At 45.3% G+C, this 17128-nt stretch overlaps 7 protein-coding genes across 7 annotated transcripts; 5 read left to right on the top strand and 2 right to left on the bottom strand.

Moving 5' to 3' along the window:
* The first annotated feature begins 103 nt into the window (after positions 1-103).
* LOC108156726 (protein cereblon homolog) lies at positions 104-2504 on the top strand. Its single transcript, XM_017288380.2, has 5 exons — positions 104-222; positions 292-651; positions 705-1362; positions 1429-1931; positions 1993-2504. The coding sequence occupies exons 1-5, from the start codon at positions 201-203 to the stop codon at positions 2298-2300; spliced, it is 1851 nt and encodes a 616-aa protein (XP_017143869.1). The 5' UTR covers positions 104-200; the 3' UTR covers positions 2301-2504.
* On the bottom strand, positions 2315-5925 carry LOC108156727. The gene is made up of 4 exons (XM_017288381.2): positions 5834-5925; positions 3676-3841; positions 2629-3618; positions 2315-2565 (listed from the first exon to the last, which is right to left on the bottom strand). Exons 2-4 carry the CDS (start codon positions 3787-3789, stop codon positions 2524-2526), a joined length of 1146 nt encoding a protein of 381 aa, XP_017143870.1. The 5' UTR covers positions 3790-3841; positions 5834-5925; the 3' UTR covers positions 2315-2523.
* LOC108156728 (mite group 2 allergen Lep d 2) lies at positions 4648-6120 on the top strand. The gene is made up of 3 exons (XM_017288383.2): positions 4648-4911; positions 5514-5621; positions 5679-6120. The coding sequence occupies exons 1-3, from the start codon at positions 4845-4847 to the stop codon at positions 6020-6022; spliced, it is 519 nt and encodes a 172-aa protein (XP_017143872.1). The 5' UTR covers positions 4648-4844; the 3' UTR covers positions 6023-6120.
* A 1431-nt stretch (positions 6121-7551) lies between these two features.
* On the bottom strand, positions 7552-8357 carry LOC108154395 (NPC intracellular cholesterol transporter 2 homolog a). The gene is made up of 2 exons (XM_017284660.2): positions 8245-8357; positions 7552-8178 (listed from the first exon to the last, which is right to left on the bottom strand). Exons 1-2 carry the CDS (start codon positions 8330-8332, stop codon positions 7775-7777), a joined length of 492 nt encoding a protein of 163 aa, XP_017140149.1. The 5' UTR covers positions 8333-8357; the 3' UTR covers positions 7552-7774.
* A 5395-nt stretch (positions 8358-13752) lies between these two features.
* LOC108154494 lies at positions 13753-14603 on the top strand. The gene is made up of 3 exons (XM_017284795.2): positions 13753-13895; positions 13962-14075; positions 14148-14603. The coding sequence occupies exons 1-3, from the start codon at positions 13811-13813 to the stop codon at positions 14441-14443; spliced, it is 495 nt and encodes a 164-aa protein (XP_017140284.1). The 5' UTR covers positions 13753-13810; the 3' UTR covers positions 14444-14603.
* Positions 14604-15336: 733 nt separating this feature from the next.
* On the top strand, positions 15337-15999 carry LOC108154011. The gene is made up of 2 exons (XM_017284104.1): positions 15337-15444; positions 15505-15999. The coding sequence occupies exons 1-2, from the start codon at positions 15337-15339 to the stop codon at positions 15997-15999; spliced, it is 603 nt and encodes a 200-aa protein (XP_017139593.1).
* A 106-nt stretch (positions 16000-16105) lies between these two features.
* Positions 16106-16761, top strand: LOC108154012. The gene is made up of 2 exons (XM_017284106.1): positions 16106-16210; positions 16270-16761. The coding sequence occupies exons 1-2, from the start codon at positions 16106-16108 to the stop codon at positions 16759-16761; spliced, it is 597 nt and encodes a 198-aa protein (XP_017139595.1).
* The last annotated feature ends 367 nt before the right edge of the window (positions 16762-17128 follow it).

Below are 17128 nucleotides of genomic sequence, written 5' to 3'. Positions count from 1 at the left end.
TGCTTGAGGTTAATCCTAGTTTAAACACAATCAATATTACGCATCCCCATAATATTTGAATTCAAAATTTAAGCGTGTTCCGCCCTGGTCAACAGAGTCGTCTTCACGTACTATCGATAATTCCTTTGTCAAAATAAAAAGTAAATAAATAGAAATTACAATTGCAACAAACTCCAAACTCCCACACCCAAACGGATTAAATGGATGAGGAAGAGACAGCAGGTAGGACGCAACTAAAACGAAGTTCAACAGCAAACTGCAGCCACACTTTATACACATTTTACTGCGCAGAAATCAATGCACAAGAGCAGGAGGTTGCTGGCTCTGCGGGGGAGGCAGCGGCAGGCCCGAGTGGGGCAGAAGTGCAACCGAATGATGATTCCGTTACAGTTGAGAGGGTCATAGATGTCTTCGAGGAGACGGCCGAAATGGAAGCGGCCATGATCGAACGCTTCTTTGGACCGTCCGGCGAGGTTGCGGAGGAGGGCACGCTCCCAGTTCCTAGCCCATCGGCAGATGGTGAGGGATCCGCCAATGCCGGAGGTGAAAGACCCATTGAGGAAGACATAGTTCTGGACGATGGTACCGAGAGTGATGGCAGCTACATCCGCCCTGGCAGCGACATGTCCTTGGATAGTCCAAACAGTGAGGGTAAGTGGATGGCCTTCGTCTGATGCTCAATTACATTGACAACATCCGCGCAGATGACTCCGATGTGGAGGCCATGCCACGCTGGATGATACCCCAAAATCGCTTGCGTTTCGCCGTGGACATGATGGTGTCGCAGGCTCGCAATCAGGACGGAGGAATCGCTGCGCTTTTGAACAGGGACAACTTCTTGCAGCGCGTCCGCAGTATGGTATTCAGCCAGGAGAGGCGACGGAGTCGCAACAGCGATGAAGTTAGCCCGGAGGCTGAAGATGATGAACTGCCGGAGCATCCGCCGCCTCCGCCACCGAGGCCACCCATAGATATCGACATGGAGGAGGGAGTGCATTTCGACACCAATCTGCCGGCAGAACACTCGTATTTTGGCCCGAATTTGAATCGAGTGCCCGGCGTGAACTACCAGGAGGTGGGCAGCACACACCACATGCTTATCTTTTTGCACCAGTACATCCTATTTCCCGGCGAGGTGCTGCCCTTTATGATCGATGGCAGCCTCTTCGACGACGATATGTCTGGACTGGATGGTCTGATTTTTGCCGTCGCTTTTCCTTTGATGAAGCCACCCGAGGATAGCAAAAAATTGTATGGAGTGACCTGCCAGATCTATGAGAAGGGCGACAACGGACGCCGCCTGACCTTCTACAAGTCACGGGCCCTTCAGCGCATTGTCATCAACTGCAGCGACATCAAGGGGTGAGTGTCGGAGTCGTGAGTGCGCCCATGTCTGCACTCGCTTCTAATCCTTAAGAGTCGTTTCAGCCTGCCCCAGTACATTGCACGGAATCCGACCAACAAGTGCCACAGCAAGGTGAAGATACTACCGGAGTACTTTCTGCCCGAGCCCCTGAAGTGCATCGACATGGGGTCGATGAGTCGCTTCCGGGACATACCCTCCATGCGGGACAAGTATCTCCGCTATCAGATCTCCAGCACACCGTGGCCGGTCGAGGTCTGCCAGGAGTACGCATACGAGGATATTGTGGAGCGAGCGCGCAAGAAGCTCGAGGTACACAAGATCGACACAATGCCAAAGTGTCCCATACAGATGTCATTCTGGCTGGTGCGCAATCTCCATCTGACCGAGAAAATGATGAGCCAAATGTTCCTTACGGATTCGGTGAACCTGCGCCTGCAACTCATCGGCGGTATCCTAAAGGAGGAGACGCTCTTCTATTGCCGCTACTGCAACAGTAGCCTTGCCTACTGCTCAGATCTGTTTGCCATGTCCAAGCATGGCGTGCAGACACAGTACTGCAATCCTGGTGAGTGTCGTCGTCCATTCCGTTGAAAATTGATTCTAATTTCGGCTTCTGCTCTTGCCAGGGGGCTATATACACGAGACGAACACTGTGTACCGGGTGATATCCCATGCCATTGGCTACAGCGGTGAGCCGTCCACCAGATTTAGCTGGTTCCCCGGCTACCAGTGGCACATCATCTTGTGCAAGTTCTGTGCCCAGCATGTCGGCTGGGAGTTCAAGGCTGTCGAGCCGAATCTGGCCCCCAAGGTGTTCTACGGCCTGGCTGGGTCCAGTGTGCGGATTGGCAAGGCAGGCGACAGTGCCACCGTAAACGGCAACAACTTTGTGGTGCGCAACATGCTGAGGGTCATTTCCGAGGGAATGGAATGAGCAGTGGGAGCATCTTTAATTAGGACTTGTTTCATAAAAACATAATTTTTAAAAATCTGATTGTCTATACAACATATTTCGAGGACTTGAGATCGGTTTATATACGTTCTACGGGCTTAGGTGCAAACGGAAAGATTGATTTAGTTAAAGTAAATTATATTTAATTGAAGTTTAAGATTAAATTTAAAGGCTGATCCATCCTAACTGAAACTTTCTTTTGGTCTTACGCCGCATCCAAGAGTGCCGCGAAAGAGGTAGACAGCTTCTGCAGGATAGACGGAAAGATTGTACACACGATGCTTTATTTACGTTCGATTTTACTACTTACCGCCTTGCAGTACGGACATAGGCCAAAGGAGACGTCCAGAAAGGTCTTGCCATCCAGCAACGTCTTGAACCATTCCTCCAGGCAGGCGGCATGACACTGTAGGACACACCGTGGATTGTCGCAGGAGACGATGGGCACCTCGCCACTGTCCAAGCGGTAGACGAAGCAAATGTTGCAGTGCTTCTCCTGTTCCTCTTCCGGCTTGTGTTCCTCGTTCCAGTCGGGCATGGGAAAGTAACATAGGTCAAAGATGCGCAGCAGATTCTTGTGCATGTCCAGTTCTGGGTCCCAATTGCCCAGGCCATCGCTTAGGACATGTCGCAAGCGGGCCACCTCCTCGGTGGGTCCAATGATCTTCAGGGCCATCGAGGCAATGCAGGCGAAGGGATCAACAATTGTCACCTTGAGGTAGACCCGCTCTTTCAGGGGGAAAACGCGAGTGTTGTGCTTGGTGGTAATGGGCGATGGCTGCAGCACATGACACAGCTCATCAATGTCCATGAAGTTGTCGTAGAACGTGCGCAGCTCTTCCAGCAGCTTACGAAACAGATTCAGCCCGTCACTGAGCGTTCGGGCGCTCTTGGCCAACATTTCACCCAACATCACGCAGTCGGGTAGACTGTGCTCCAGCAGACGCATCGTCGGCACCTCCAGCTCCAGATAGTGCTGATCGAAATCGGGAAACTGGCTGAAACGTATCCGCGAGCAGCTTGCGTCCATCTGCAAGCGGTACTCCAGGGGCTTGTGCAGCGCCAGGATATCGGCGTATATATTGCTGCGCTGGACAGAATCATTTAAGCTTTCAAATGATTCCTTGGCCGGCAGTAGCTTCGGCAAATGCGACAACAAATCCTCCAGCAGCCAATCATCCTTCACCTGCAGGTTGTTGGCGGTGTAGCACTTGTACTCCAGTTCCTCCTGCACATACAACTGAAAGCCCGCCAAGGCCGGATGATGCGGCAGATAGAGCTTCAGGCGACGCCAGTTCCCCTGCGGAAATATGTTTATTATCAATTGGGCGGGAAATTGTGCAGACTCGGGACTTACCTCACTGCACGCCACGCCTCGGATTATGAGGGCACCGGTTTTGCTTCGCTCTGCGGTTAGACCAGGGTACTTCTCTGCCAGAAACTGTTCCAAATTTGTGTTTTCGCTGTCCATCTTTGTAGCAATATTAACAATTGGGCCCTCTTGGATTTTGAATTGTTTTGATCTGAAAAGAACTACATGGTAACTACATATTTGCTACATAATGGGATGAAAAAGAGGGTATGGATTTTGATGTTCATTGTTGCTGGTCAACAGGTATCCGCTATGAGGTTAGACATATTTATACCCTATTTCCTTGAATTGACATCAACATTCTGTTTTCCAAGCTGATTAATACCTTCTCTTGGTCTCTGTAAGAAGACCACACACTGTAAAATATCGTTGAAATAACTTTAAAACAGAGAAAGATAAGTTTCTGCATTCATTGGAGCCTGAGATTACAAACATATCCCTTACTCTATACCATCCTTTTCTCCAGGGTATGCGGAATGTTGCTCATTTTTCGATGAAATGTTGCTAGTACTTTTTCGCCCATACCAATTCAATGTTGCCACCGATATGAAACGGCTATCGATACTATCGAATGGAAACGAGAGGTGCGCGCCAAATACAAATTGTTTGAAAGGGAAAAGTGAAAAGGATATTTAATAGATTGATAAAATTGACGAAATATACCATTATATACCGATATATAGCACATATACCTTCAACTCAATTTCTACATCAAAGTCTGCCGAAAAGCATATAATATAACTTATAGATTCTGATTTGTTTGCCGGATGTTTGCGCCACATGGCGGCAACTCTGCCCCATAGTTTTGGGCTCTCCCGGGCTTATCAATCGAATTTACGTTATTTACTGATTTCATTTAGACCTATTTGCTCTTCGTCAGAGCGCAACACCTGCAAGCTCATTCTGTGTTTTCTTTTGTAACACCTGCGTGGCTGTCTGGTATCAATCCCCAACGAGTTTGATAAACCCTCTCACCTCATCCAATTGGTCATCGTTTCGGTCAAGCCCCATGCACAGCGTCTGCCTATTTAAACGTCTCCAATTGCCCCAGTAGTTCCATTCCCTAACGGCCATCAACTGCGGGCGATCGTACCGACACAATCAGTCAAAGATTTTCAAAGTGAAAGATTACAGGAAATTCCACGAATCTAAATATGCTGCGGATTGTTTTGGCTCTGGCATTTCTTGCGGCTGCAGTGAATTCCACGAATGTAAAGCAATGTAAGTTCTCATTAAACAACCAAAAAAGGATTTCTTAGACGTAGTAGAATCCAAAAGTGGTTTCAAAGATTATTGTTATATATTTATGCCATTTAATCAAGGGAATCACAATCTAGACTTTGGGTCTAGCTGTCCTCAACAATCTAGACGATAACTTGATACTGCTTTTAAACAAATACCTTTATGAAAGAAACTCAAGAGAGTCTTCCATACTGATACACAAGAACTCAAGAGAAGAGAGTGAGTCCTCTGCAGCCCTGTTTAATGGTAAAACTATTAACTATTTTCCACAAAATATAGCCAACTTTTTTGCTCAGTTAAACAATTTAAATGAATGTGGGTGCTGTCATCTCCTAGTCTGCATCTAGTGAATTACGTCCTAGACTTTGGGTTTAGCTGTCCCCAACAATCTAGATGTTGAATTAAAAATACATATTCATATATGTAAAAAAACTCAAGAATCGTCCAGATAGCGCAAAAAGAAGCGACTGAAACTCAAGAGAGTACCAGTTGTGATACCGCTTATCAGAGTCTCTTATCGCTTGGACTTTTTCCACAAAATGTAGCCTACTTTTATGCTCATCCCTCATATATTATTTCAGGCAAGGATAAACCGTTTCCACTGAGCGTCAGAGTGGCGGATTGCGACGAGCCACCGTGCACCGTGTACAAGGGCACCACGGCCATAATGGAAGTACAGTTCCTGGGCAGTAAGTACTTGGCCTGGCTAAAACACTGAACGTTATTTAAAATGTATCCATTTCCAGCTAGCAACAATATCAGGAACATTACAGCCAAGACCACGGCCAAAGTGTTCGGCATGAATCTGCCATACGAGCTGCCCGACGAAGTGTCCAATGTGTGCACAAATTTGATGTATGGTGCCATGTGTCCCATCGACAAAGGCGAGGACGTCACTTACCAGTTCAACTTCTATGTGGAGCCCAGTTTCCCGGAGATCACCGCCGATGTAACCGTAACGCTCATCGATGCAGAGGCCGAGGTCATCACGTGCTTTATCTGCAGCTGCAAGCTCCGCAAGGGAACGACGGCAGCCCAGGAGGAATACCTCCTGGACTGGCGCGACAACCAAACCGAACTGGAGGCATAGACAGACGGTCGTAGTACGCGACACCACTCGTGTGGCCTGACTGAAATTTAACTACTTCTACTTCGTCAATAAAGGCAAACCATTCCATTCCCAAAAGATTAGAGCCGTTTGTTTACCCTCACTACGTCATGGTTTCCAGTGTACCCGCCGCAATCGACCAGCCGATTAACACATTTCTTCGATAAGATGTAACACAGTCATCGGTGACGTTGCGGTTTGCACCGAAGAACCAGTAATTTATTTCACGGATTTGACCGGTTGAATGGGCAATAAAAAGCGATTTGATAATCACTTATTGACCGCCAGCTTATTGATCGAATTGCCCATATGGTCAACAGTGGGCCTCTTCTTATCTGCCACACACTTTTAGCTGGGTTGGGTGCAAAAGTACACTTGTCTAAATTCCAGGAAAAATACGCTTTTTTGGCCGAAAGATATGTCCAAACTAGAGTACAAGAAACTATGAAATCAATGATTTTTAGCTTTCTCTGTATGTATGTACATACGTATGTATGTATGTGTGTGCATTAATCTTTAATTTTGGTGATTTGTGATTTTTCTAGAGCTTTATCTTTCGCAGCAAAAGCATAGTGTTTTTGTGCTTAGTGTTTGCTTCTCCTCAGGTCGTGAAAGTAATTAAAAGTTTCTCCAAAGATCTGTTCTTTAGACTTGTTCGAACTTTTATTCGAATGATTTTTACACTGGCAGTTTACTGTGTGGCGCCATAGCATAGATTAGAATATTTTCATACTTAGAGTACTTAGAATATATATATATTTAACAGCCAGAAGGAAGCGTTTTCGAACCATATAAAGTACAAAAATATCTTCTTGTTCAACTTCTCTTCGGAGACTATCAGAGTTAGAGGAATCGGATTTTGCGTAGAACGTAATTTTCACCAACGCGGAAACATTAAAACTATTCTTATCAAGAGATACTGAATTAGTATATGGAACTAATAAATTGAACACTAATCTGGCGAAAAATGCACAACAATTTAAGGAAAGAATTCCGAGAGTTTCTTAAAAATTCCTCTTATAACTTTAAGGTTTGAAAGATCTCAATCTGAATACATCTTCCCTTTGTTTACACGATTTGTGCACCTATAATCCATTCTACAAAATCTGCTCCAGGAAGTTAATCATAAATTGTCGAAAAACTTTTTCCAGTGCATTTTGAATTGAAAGGGAATTGATAAGCTTGGTGATTCGTCGCTTGTTTTGGGAAATCTACAGTGATAGCTCGGTACATTTCTCTTCCTCTTGCGGGCCAAAGCGGTTACCGCTACCTGGATACCTTACCTTGGCTGACCAGGTGTGTCGCGGTAATCAGGCCAGAGACTTGCGAATTAATATTTGATTCGATTATAGCCTACCGACCACTTAATTTTACACTTTATTGGCTGTGTGTCCAGATAGCAATGGCCAATGGAAAGTTGAGATTATAATCAAAGAGCACGCGAGTGTCCCTTGTTGGTTGGCTGCAGCATTTGGGGCACATTTTCAATGAAAATAAAACACATCGTGTACAGAGGTAATGCCAAACACCCCCCATACATAAATACATATAAATATGTATGGGGTAAGGCAGGGCTTTTAAAATTTTATTAAATATTCATGAGACCTCGCGGGTAAGCAGCTAAGGGGGGATTGATTTGCCAAACGGATTTGCTTTCAGATGCAAATGTACATATATCACAGAATTTAAGGCCAATAAATGAAAGAATATTTTCTCGATTTCCCGACTCAATGTTCAGCTGCTGCTACCGTTGCCCTTGACCACCTTGATGTCGCACACGAAGCACGTGGATGTATCACCATCCTGATCCACCAGGTAGATCTCCACCTTCACCCCAATCTCGGGGTACTCGCCAATGGGGAAGGAAAACAAATAGGTGACATCCTCTGTTGGATACAGCGGACAGTAGGCGCCGTACATGAGGTTGGGGCAAACGGCGGCAACTTCTGGCGGCAGCTCGTACGGCACTGTGATGATTCCCAAGGTAGTGGCCTTAACCATGGCCTTCATGCTTGTGATGTACTTGTCCACGGCGAAATCGATCTCGAACAGCTGCGTGGATCCCTTCACAACGTTGCAGGGCGGCGTGATGCATCCACCCACGCGAACCTCCAGAGGAAAGGGCTTATTGCCAGAGCCTGGGAAATGATTTCAGTTAATTCTCTGAGCATGGAATACTTGAGAGACGAATTAGTGGTACTTACATCGCCTGACTTCTGTGGCTAGATCGCTGGCGGCCTGGACAGTGGCCAATAATCCCAGAGAGATACAAATAAACGCCTTGGCCTGCATGTTTCCTTGTTTGCATTGGTTTCAGCCAACGGTGCGAACATCGTTTTATAGCCAAAGCCGAACGACTTTTGAGTGAAATTTAATGTCGGATTTGGTTTATCTAATCGGTGGGCCAATAGACTCAAATTGGTCGTGTTTGCCCTTCGAAGGTGGCTGCTCTGGCACTCGATCGCATCTTTACCCAATAGTTGACTTTTTAGGGATTTAAAAATGAATTTGATTTGAAGTGGTTTAAGTAGAGAAGACCCATTGGGTGACATAAAATATTGGAGCTGTAAATGGGACATAAGGCAAGTAGATGATGGCTTGATTCATCTAAAGGAGAATAAAAAGAGGGCCACGCTACCATGCCACAGATAGTCGTCCTTTGTGGAGCGGAAGAGCGCGGCAAACTTTTGAAACAAACTTGATTCAGCATAGTCTCTGAGAAGACGGACAAACAGACAGACTTGTCTCTATCGACTCGGCTATTGATGCTGATCAAGAATATATGTACTTTATGGGGTCGGAAACGCTTCCTTGTGTGTGTTACACACAGCCATTTTGTGCACAAATCTAATATACCCCTGTACTCTTTTTGAGTATGGGGTAGGCTAAAGCAGCTATGCTGTGTTGATACGTTTCTATGCCTTTCGAACCTACTTTCAACCCTACCCTAATACAGATATTCACTTTCAAAGTAGTTGTATTTATACTATATATCCATCCTATATAGCCATCACATTATGTTAACCTCTTATCTCTCCTCCATAACTATGGATAGAATTAAGGCTTTTGAGGAGGCATAAGTAATTTCAGTAAGCATGGTAAAAAGTAATACAAAATAGATCGAAAGGTGTTTCTATAGGTCATAGAATGCTAGAGGTGCGATGCCTTCTGCCTGTTATATGGTACACAAATCGGTATAAATCTGAGTACCTTATATACCCATATCCATCAGAGACCTTAAACCTTTAAGAACCCTGACCAATGTACCCCATCCCAGAGTAATGCTAAATGTCCACCAATTTGTAGTATGACAATCTGTAGTGTTACATCTATTTCAAGAAATCAACCGAAACGTTGCCAATGGGAAGTGAAATCATCAAATCGGGCAACAGAATTTTATCACTTCATCTTTTACACACAGGGGCAGGGCCAGGAGCAGGGGCAGGCCCAGGGGCAGGGGCAGGGCCAGAGACAGGGGACAGCGTAAAAATAAATCCTTGAGCACTCCGCAGCCACCACAGGCAGGCAGTCAGGCCACTAAGCCTGTCGATGGCAATGGACAAAAAACCCACAGACATTTCCGTCTCGGCCGAAAGCCACTGACAATGGAACTTTTGCGACACACAGGAAGGGAAAATGTATAAAAGAAACAGACTAAAAGTAAGCTGGAAAATATAATTCTGCCCTTGCCAAAAATTTGCGAAAGGTAAATGCGAGGTGAGCCTCAAATGTTGTCGATGTTTCGCTTTTGTAGAGATTGAATGATATCCTCCAGCAGGGTTCTACTTCGATCCACCCTTGCGGATTTTCCGCAACCTTTTGGATGGTGGGTGGGTGGCATGTGGCATGTGGACAGCTTCAGCGCAGCATGAGATTTCCTCAAAATGCTTTTGAACTTGCCATCGGTCCTTCGTCCCTCCCCCATATGTCGTCTCTTACCGAAGAACTGTCGCCGCTTCTCACATGTAATTGTTGTGACATTATTTAATATGTCAAAGCAATGGAGAATCCTGCACGACACAACCGAGCGGGAAAGGTATCTTCGGGGCTTTCACCTTTCGCTGACAATGGGAACCGCAATATTTGATTAGCATCAGTCAGCCAGAGCGGAGATTTGGTTTCATTGATTTTGATGCCAACCCACACGCTCCGCTCCGGTTCTATTTACGGCGGCAGTAATGCAATTATCCGAGCCGGAAAAATCTGATGCCAGCATACTTTTGCAGGCAAAACATTTCCACTTAGGCCGGTTTCCGTTTGCACTTTTGTGTGCCAAAAATGTGTACCCACTCCCTCCCCTGCCCGCCTACTTCTTCGCTTTTTGCATATTCCCAAATGTATTGCACGGATATTCGGCTTATCTTTGATGTGCCTTTTTTCCTCTCTGAAATAAATACTCGTATCGATAAGGTGAGTGGAAGTTTTGAGAGCGAGCTTTTTTATTGATTTTTCTTTTGAGGAAAAGTATGCAACTAAAAGTGACAGAAAATTGGTTGGTTTTGGAAGGGGTTGGTGGGTTGCTTATTTTAATATTTGAATAGATTGGATGGCCCCAGGCCGCACCCCAACTCCCACTCCAGCTGCAGCACCACAGTTCCCAGTTAACTCAATTAATTTGTCAAATCAAGTCCGACATCAAATGCCAGCGCCAAAGCCAAACAATTTGTCACGCCAATCCCGATCCCGTGGCCTTACTCCTGACAGCCAAGCCAGCCTGTGCGGCCACCCATCCCGTACCCACTCCATACCCACTCTCTGTTCTATTTCAATTTGATATTTGTTTGTACGTAATTCAATACCCGAATGACAAACTGGCTGGCTGGTGCTTTGTGTCTCAATTAGGCGACAATTTGATTTTCGTGTTGTTAATTTTTCATTAAATTTTCGGAGCCAGAGTTCCAGGGCCGTGTGTTGTCAATTAATAGAGGAATTTCTGAAAGTCACGCCCAATTGCGCAGGAAGCCCCAACCTCAACACCAACCCCATCAATCCCATCCCCCCTCAACAGGTGCCTGGTATTTGGGGTCAGAGCAACCCTTATGCTCAGGGTGGGGTGGTGTCTATAGTCGGAACTAGTCGAGTGCATTCAGCTGGTTCCGTTTTAACAAGGCAACGTATTTGTTTTGTGGCCAGGCCGGGCCTGTCCTCTGACCACTGACCACTGACCAACTGGCCTTGAGACAATTTTTCCACAGTTTTCCACAATTTCCACCTGCATTGTTAGTCCTTTTCGCTTTGCTGCACACTTTGATATACACCGTACTCCTATATTGAGACTCAGTCGCCTTTTGCCAAATTGTAATTTGCATATGCCGTCATGCGAAAATGGTTTTTATTAAATTTTTCCAGCATGGGATGCTAATTAATTTGCTCACAGCCCCCTCCACCGGCCCCCTGCTGTGAGTCTGCACTGCGACTGTGTGGCGGTGGTCTGGGCTCTGTAATTAAATGAATGCAAAATTCATGTTTCCCGAAATCAAGAGAAACATGCGTTTCAACAAGTTCCACTAGCTGTTGAGTAATTTCTCCCCTTACGTGCTGGCATTTGTGGGCATGTGTCCAGGTCCCCACCTGGCAACACAATTTCACCTGAGAAATGTGACCTCTTCAGGCGAAAAGAAGTTTACTGCATTTGCATAATAATGTACAGGTCGTACCTCTCGAGCTCGAACTCGAACTCTCACTCGCTGGTAAGTACAAAGTATAATTAAAATGTTAGTTTGAAGCCAGGCAATACATAATTTGAGAGCTATGTATGCCCTCTCCTATAATTTCCACTTTCCTGGCCGTGATGTTGCTGGGTGCCCAAGTACAAGGCAAAAATTCCAAGTAAAATACTTTGCGATTTCCAGGGAAATATTAAAGGAACTCGTGTTAGAAGTAGAAGGTTACAAAGTCACTTAAATATAAGTGAAATCAGTTTCAGTAACAAATAAACTTGTCTCCAGAGTCTTTCATGTTTTAGTTAGGGATTTACTGCAATTTTCTAAGAAATGTGAAAGGAATCGGATTAAAAGAACTACCAAAATCCACAACTAAAAAACTAAACCCTTTTTAGAGCAATTAAAAATCAAATGAAAGTATTTGGAGTCATCGGATTATGCATTGCATTGCTCAACTTCAATTCAATCCCTTTCAAATGCCACTTATAGATTTACCCCTCAGTTATTTTCAAAATAAACTGTCACGTAAAATATATTAAATCCTCATTAACGCACAAATTAATTACAAAAATGCAAATTAAACAAACTGTTCCGCCAATTGAATGCTCACATCCCCTGGCATGTCCCGCAATTATTTGCCCATTTGATGGATGGATGTGCGAGTAGTACGTAAATATTTTGGAAATCAATTGCCGGCTGGCTGGGGCGAAATCGCTTAGCTAATTTGCATATAAAACAGTTGAATTTGTGAACAAAATCTGAAAATATTGATGAAATTTGGGCACAAGGATCGCTCTGGCCTGCTGCTGTCACCCCTTGACTTACCCTGACTTCCGTGCTGCTCGGCTCGTCTGGTGCTCTCGTCGAGTCAAGTGGGTGTAAGAAATTGTATAAAACTTGCTACAAATTGGCTATGCATATAAATTGATGTTAATGCGACGCTTTACAGAACGCTTAGGGTTGCTCCAGTCCGGTAGCCCAAGAGTATGCCACAGAAATCGCTGTTCGCGAATGCTAATCTTATCCTAATCTTGGGTGCCAGTCGGCCGAGCCCAGTATTTAATTTCCAATCGTGTGCAAATTTGATGCTCGCGATGGGTCCAAGTTCGCTTGCACCTGAAACCCCAATCCCGAGACCGCAACAGAGCCCACAAAATAAAGGGGGTTTGCACTCGCAAAGTTCGAATGTACTGGCTACTGTATTATGACCATCGATAATAGTAGCTGTTCTGGTGTGACTAATTTTTGTTGTCTAATCTAATATGATGTTTGTTTGCATGGTAATCAGGGGGATTTATAAACAATTCATTAGAATATAGTTACCGATAATGAGTTTCTATTTAAAATTTGTGGCAGCGGCACAAGTGCGGCGACACTATAATACCGGGTACATTCAGCACTCTGATTATCTTCTTTCCAGCTAATGATAATTAGTCTAGCCAAATATTTCCATACTGCTGTATTATCTCTGTTCCTTGTTCAGCCAACGAATTACTATCTGACAATTATATCTCGCTCACTCCGCCAGAGGGCGCGACCGCGTGGCCGGGCTGTAATTAACATATGATCCGACCAGACTCCACATTCGGGAATCTATGTAGTAGATCCGATCTTTAAGTGTGATTCTGAGTTCGGTTTTCTCGCATCCTCAAAATTGGGGATGACAGATATTTTTGCTAGTTGTGTGGACAGCAGAGGGGTAGTAAAATTGTGCTACTTGATTCGGTGCTTTATAACAGTAGTCCATTCAGAAAATCCTGGCCTTTGAATACCGTGTATAATCTACTCAGGCATTTCCGAGGCAACGATAAGATCACAGTGATCAATCTTTCAACCATATGGAAACTAAATATGGAATCATTGAAAAGGTGTTCCCTGCCAATTCATCACATTTTAAGTGCGATTAAGACGTAATAAGAGACGTAATAAAACACGTTCAATGTTCCTCAATTCAAACTCAGTGCAAAACGGATTAGATTGTGATCCGAGTGCGGGAGAACCAAGCTAGTCATGATTCGGGTATAAATACCCCTCTGTTAGCCCAGTTTAGGGAACAAAAACCAAAGTGCTTTCACAGAGAACAGAAGCAACCAAAAACCATACAAAAATGTCCAACATTCAGAAGTTTTGTCTAGTCCTGATGCTGCCCCTTATGTGGACCCTGGTCACTGCGGATACCCCAATCAGACAATGTAAGTACATCTGGAGAAGCTTGTAAGATGGAAATAATTAATCATGGAATTTTTAATCATATGAAGGTGCGGATAGCAGCTATCCCCTACCGCTAATGGTGCAGATCGATGAGTGCGATGCCGTGCCCTGCGACTTTTGGAAGGGATCCGAGGCCAAGATCGACATCCAGTTTGTTGCCAGTAAGTGTGACCTCAGAGATAGGCCAAAGTGCAGATACTAATTGGTTGATTTACCTTCTAATGTACTTATAGCTCGAAATTACATGAAGAAGTTGTCGGCCGAAGTGCGTCTCACCTCGCTGGGCGTTACCATACCCTACGATCTGGATGCCAGCCGTGGAAATGTGTGCCAGAATCTCCTGCACGGCGCATACTGTCCCCTGGATGCCGGCGAGGATGTCACCTATGAGCTGCTCCTGCCCGTGAACACCAATCAGCCCGAGGTGCCCACCCGCCTGGAGGTCAGACTCCTCGATGTGGACAATGACAATCAGGTGGTGTCCTGCTTCCTGACCGATGCGCGCATTAAGAAGCCCAGTGCGTTGTAGAACTGCACTGGACTGTGTGTTGAGGAGTAGGTTAAGTCGAGACATTGTATCAATGTTGCTGCACTGAGCATCTGCCGATGCCAATTAATAGGCGTAGTTAAGCTGTTGTGGCACTAAGCCCCGACAAACACTATTAGCAGTTATGAATAAATAATTAGGGGAAAATATGAATTATAAACATGAACATCTGAGCTAATTACTCCCACTTATAGTGGCAGCTTAGCTGGACGGACCCCACAGCTCCTGGGGGCGCTATGAATCGGCTTAATTAAATGACGCAGAAAATTACGCAACACCGCAGCGCCGAAGGCGAGTGGGGAAAGTCGTCTCAGCCGACAACTTTTCAGGTGGTGCGTGCGGTTTTTTCCAGCTCCTTTTCAGAAAATTGTAAACTTTTCATTGCGCACTCTTCCATTTACACGCAGGGCCAAAGCTTGAGCACCTATGGCTTCCTTCCTGCCTTCGGCGCTAATTGGCTTTTCAACACTTTGGAGCTTCCGCGACTGGTCCGGTTCGATGATGGGGGGTCTAATGAATAAGCTCTGATGGCGGCGCATATCCGTCGGTTAGCTAATTGAGTCGTTGACTAGGTGGTGACATATAGCATATAACATATGCTGCTAAGGGCTACAAATTGGGACCTCCGCAGTCACAGTTTTTCAACAAGAACTCTCCATCCTAGGTACAATCTTGTAGGTTCAAGTTCCAGTTAGACTTGGAAATGAAATGCTGGCGTGTTCAGTCAATCGAACCGATCTGATGATGATAACAATTAAGACAAATTGCCAACGATATATTTAAAAATAAAGCCCAACCAAATTATAGATTTGCATTGTCATGCTGTTTACTATGTAGCCCTAAGGCCAAGGATCATCTGTAGAGCTCATTGCAAAATGGAACTCATTCGGATCGGTTGGGTTTTGGCTTGTGTGTGGTTGCACCTAACCAACCAAGTTGATGGGGAGAAGAGCTCTTTTCTAGATTTTGAACCAGATCAAAAGGTATTTAATTGAAATTAATTAAAAGAAAATGCACCAAAAGTAAACTCAACTTGTTCTCAGAAAGCAATAGTGTCCATCAAGCACATTAAGGTGTTCGGCGAATCGAGCTACATGAAGGCCAAGGTTAACATTCACGAAGATCGCACTCACTTCGACCTGAATGTCCGCTTGACGCGTGAGCTGGGCAGCAACCACCTGGTGATGAATGTCAAGGTGCGCGTTCGACCCGATGGCAGGAACAAGTTTGTCCGCTTGTTCGGGCTAAAACGAATCAATTTCTGCGGCTTCCTCAGCGAGTACAACAGCAGCCCGATGCTGCGGTTCTTGTTCAAAAAAACGGTCATACTGAGCGACATCATTGAGTGCCCCATCCGGGTGGGCAACTACACGATGCTGAATGCCGATGTGGCCGAAAATATCTCGCCGGATGGTGTTCAAAACGGCACATACAAGTTCTTCACTGAAATAGTCGAGGAGAGCGGAGAGATAGCCAAGGTTTTTGCCCTGCAGGTCACCTCGATTATACAGATCATAGAGCAAGAGAATGTCGTGTGATTTGTGGTAATCTAATAAATGGCTGACATTAAGCTGCAGTATAGTATGGCGCAGAGACCATGACCATAGCCATGGTCTGATCTCCGGTAGTTATTCCCATTGCGCAATGAACCTCATTCAGAACGCATTGTTTTTATCGCTCTTCCAGTTGATATTCTCCAAGGAAAATGGTACGAAATCAATGTGGGATGAGGATGATGACTCGAATAAGGTATTTTAGTTGTTCCGTGGATGAGCAATCATCTCTCATCGAGTTGCACTGCCTTTCAGAAACCCATTCTGCGCATCAACCACATCAACGTTTACGGCGAGTCTGGCTATATGAAGGTTTTCACCCACATCCATACGGATCGCTCCCATTTCGATATTAATGTGCGGCTCAAAAGGGAGCTGGGCAGCAATTTCCTGATCTTCGGTTTGAAGGTGCGCGTAAGGCCCGAGGGCGAAACGATCTTCGTCACTCTGCTGCAGATGAAGCGCCTGGACCTGTGCGGCTTCTTCTCCGACTTTTCTGGCAATCCCATGATGCAATATTTTCTCAAATCGAAGATGCAGATGAGCGAAATCATTTCGTGTCCTGTGCGAGTGGGAAACTTCTCGCTGCTGAATATCAGTGCGTACGATATCTATCCAGCGAGCTTGCAGAACGGAACCTACAAGTTCTTCGTGGAAGTGGTCGAGGGAACTGGCGAGATAGCCAAGGTCTTTGCTCTACAGGTGACCACGGACGTCAGAGTACCATCCCAGAGTGCCCAAGAATAAACTGAAAACCGTTGAGTGTGCGAACAAAGGATATGTAATTACGGGACAGAACACATCCCCACCCTGGTCCCTGGTCCCTGGTCACCCTCCTGGGCTACCCCCCGTTTGCATTGTAAGCGGATTGCCTGCCGATTTTTTCCCTTCGCAATTCGCAATTTTCCGCCTTCAGTTTTTCATTGTGCGTCATGCGACTCGTTCTTGGTGGCATTTTTCCCCCTAAGTATGTACTGAAGCTCGTATTGTATTGAAAATCGCTTAAAGTGCAGAGTCCGATTATGGTGATTATCTCTAGACTATCGAGACTTGCGTGTCTCCGTTTTGAGGTTGTGTGTTTTTGGATTTCCCGCGGGATCCTTGCTGTATTCCG

Source organism: Drosophila miranda, chromosome 2 (genome assembly GCF_003369915.1).
Source record: "Drosophila miranda strain MSH22 chromosome 2, D.miranda_PacBio2.1, whole genome shotgun sequence".
NCBI lineage: Eukaryota > Metazoa > Arthropoda > Insecta > Diptera > Drosophilidae > Drosophila > Drosophila miranda.
The sequence above is the reverse complement of the archived record's forward strand: the minus strand, read 5'-3'. Positions and strand labels throughout refer to the sequence as shown.

Bases quoted from the DNA above. Each gene is read 5' to 3' on its own strand.
- LOC108154012 (XM_017284106.1), top strand. From the start codon at position 16,106: ATGAACCTCATTCAGAACGCATTGTTTTTATCGCTCTTCCAGTTGATA. The intron at 16,211-16,269 runs GTATTTTAGTTG...ACTGCCTTTCAG, and splicing joins AGGATGATGACTCGAATAAG to AAACCCATTCTGCGCATCAA.
- LOC108156726 (XM_017288380.2), top strand. From the start codon at position 201: ATGGATGAGGAAGAGACAGCAG. The intron at 223-291 runs GTAGGACGCAAC...TTTACTGCGCAG, and splicing joins GGATGAGGAAGAGACAGCAG to AAATCAATGCACAAGAGCAG. The intron at 652-704 runs GTAAGTGGATGG...ACATCCGCGCAG, and splicing joins GGATAGTCCAAACAGTGAGG to ATGACTCCGATGTGGAGGCC.
- LOC108156727 (XM_017288381.2), bottom strand. From the start codon at position 3,789: ATGGACAGCGAAAACACAAATTTGGAACAGTTTCTGGCAGAGAAGTAC. The intron at 3,619-3,675 runs GTAAGTCCCGAG...ATATTTCCGCAG, and splicing joins GAGGCGTGGCGTGCAGTGAG to GGGAACTGGCGTCGCCTGAA. The intron at 2,566-2,628 runs GTAAGTAGTAAA...TCTATCCTGCAG, and splicing joins TATGTCCGTACTGCAAGGCG to AAGCTGTCTACCTCTTTCGC.
- LOC108156728 (XM_017288383.2), top strand. From the start codon at position 4,845: ATGCTGCGGATTGTTTTGGCTCTGGCATTTCTTGCGGCTGCAGTGAAT. The intron at 4,912-5,513 runs GTAAGTTCTCAT...ATATTATTTCAG, and splicing joins TTCCACGAATGTAAAGCAAT to GCAAGGATAAACCGTTTCCA. The intron at 5,622-5,678 runs GTAAGTACTTGG...ATCCATTTCCAG, and splicing joins GGAAGTACAGTTCCTGGGCA to CTAGCAACAATATCAGGAAC.
- LOC108154395 (XM_017284660.2), bottom strand. From the start codon at position 8,332: ATGCAGGCCAAGGCGTTTATTTGTATCTCTCTGGGATTATTGGCCACT. The intron at 8,179-8,244 runs GTAAGTACCACT...ATCATTTCCCAG, and splicing joins AGCCACAGAAGTCAGGCGAT to GCTCTGGCAATAAGCCCTTT.
- LOC108154011 (XM_017284104.1), top strand. From the start codon at position 15,337: ATGGAACTCATTCGGATCGGTTGGGTTTTGGCTTGTGTGTGGTTGCAC. The intron at 15,445-15,504 runs GTATTTAATTGA...ACTTGTTCTCAG, and splicing joins ATTTTGAACCAGATCAAAAG to AAAGCAATAGTGTCCATCAA.
- LOC108154494 (XM_017284795.2), top strand. From the start codon at position 13,811: ATGTCCAACATTCAGAAGTTTTGTCTAGTCCTGATGCTGCCCCTTATG. The intron at 13,896-13,961 runs GTAAGTACATCT...AATCATATGAAG, and splicing joins GGATACCCCAATCAGACAAT to GTGCGGATAGCAGCTATCCC. The intron at 14,076-14,147 runs GTAAGTGTGACC...ATGTACTTATAG, and splicing joins CGACATCCAGTTTGTTGCCA to CTCGAAATTACATGAAGAAG.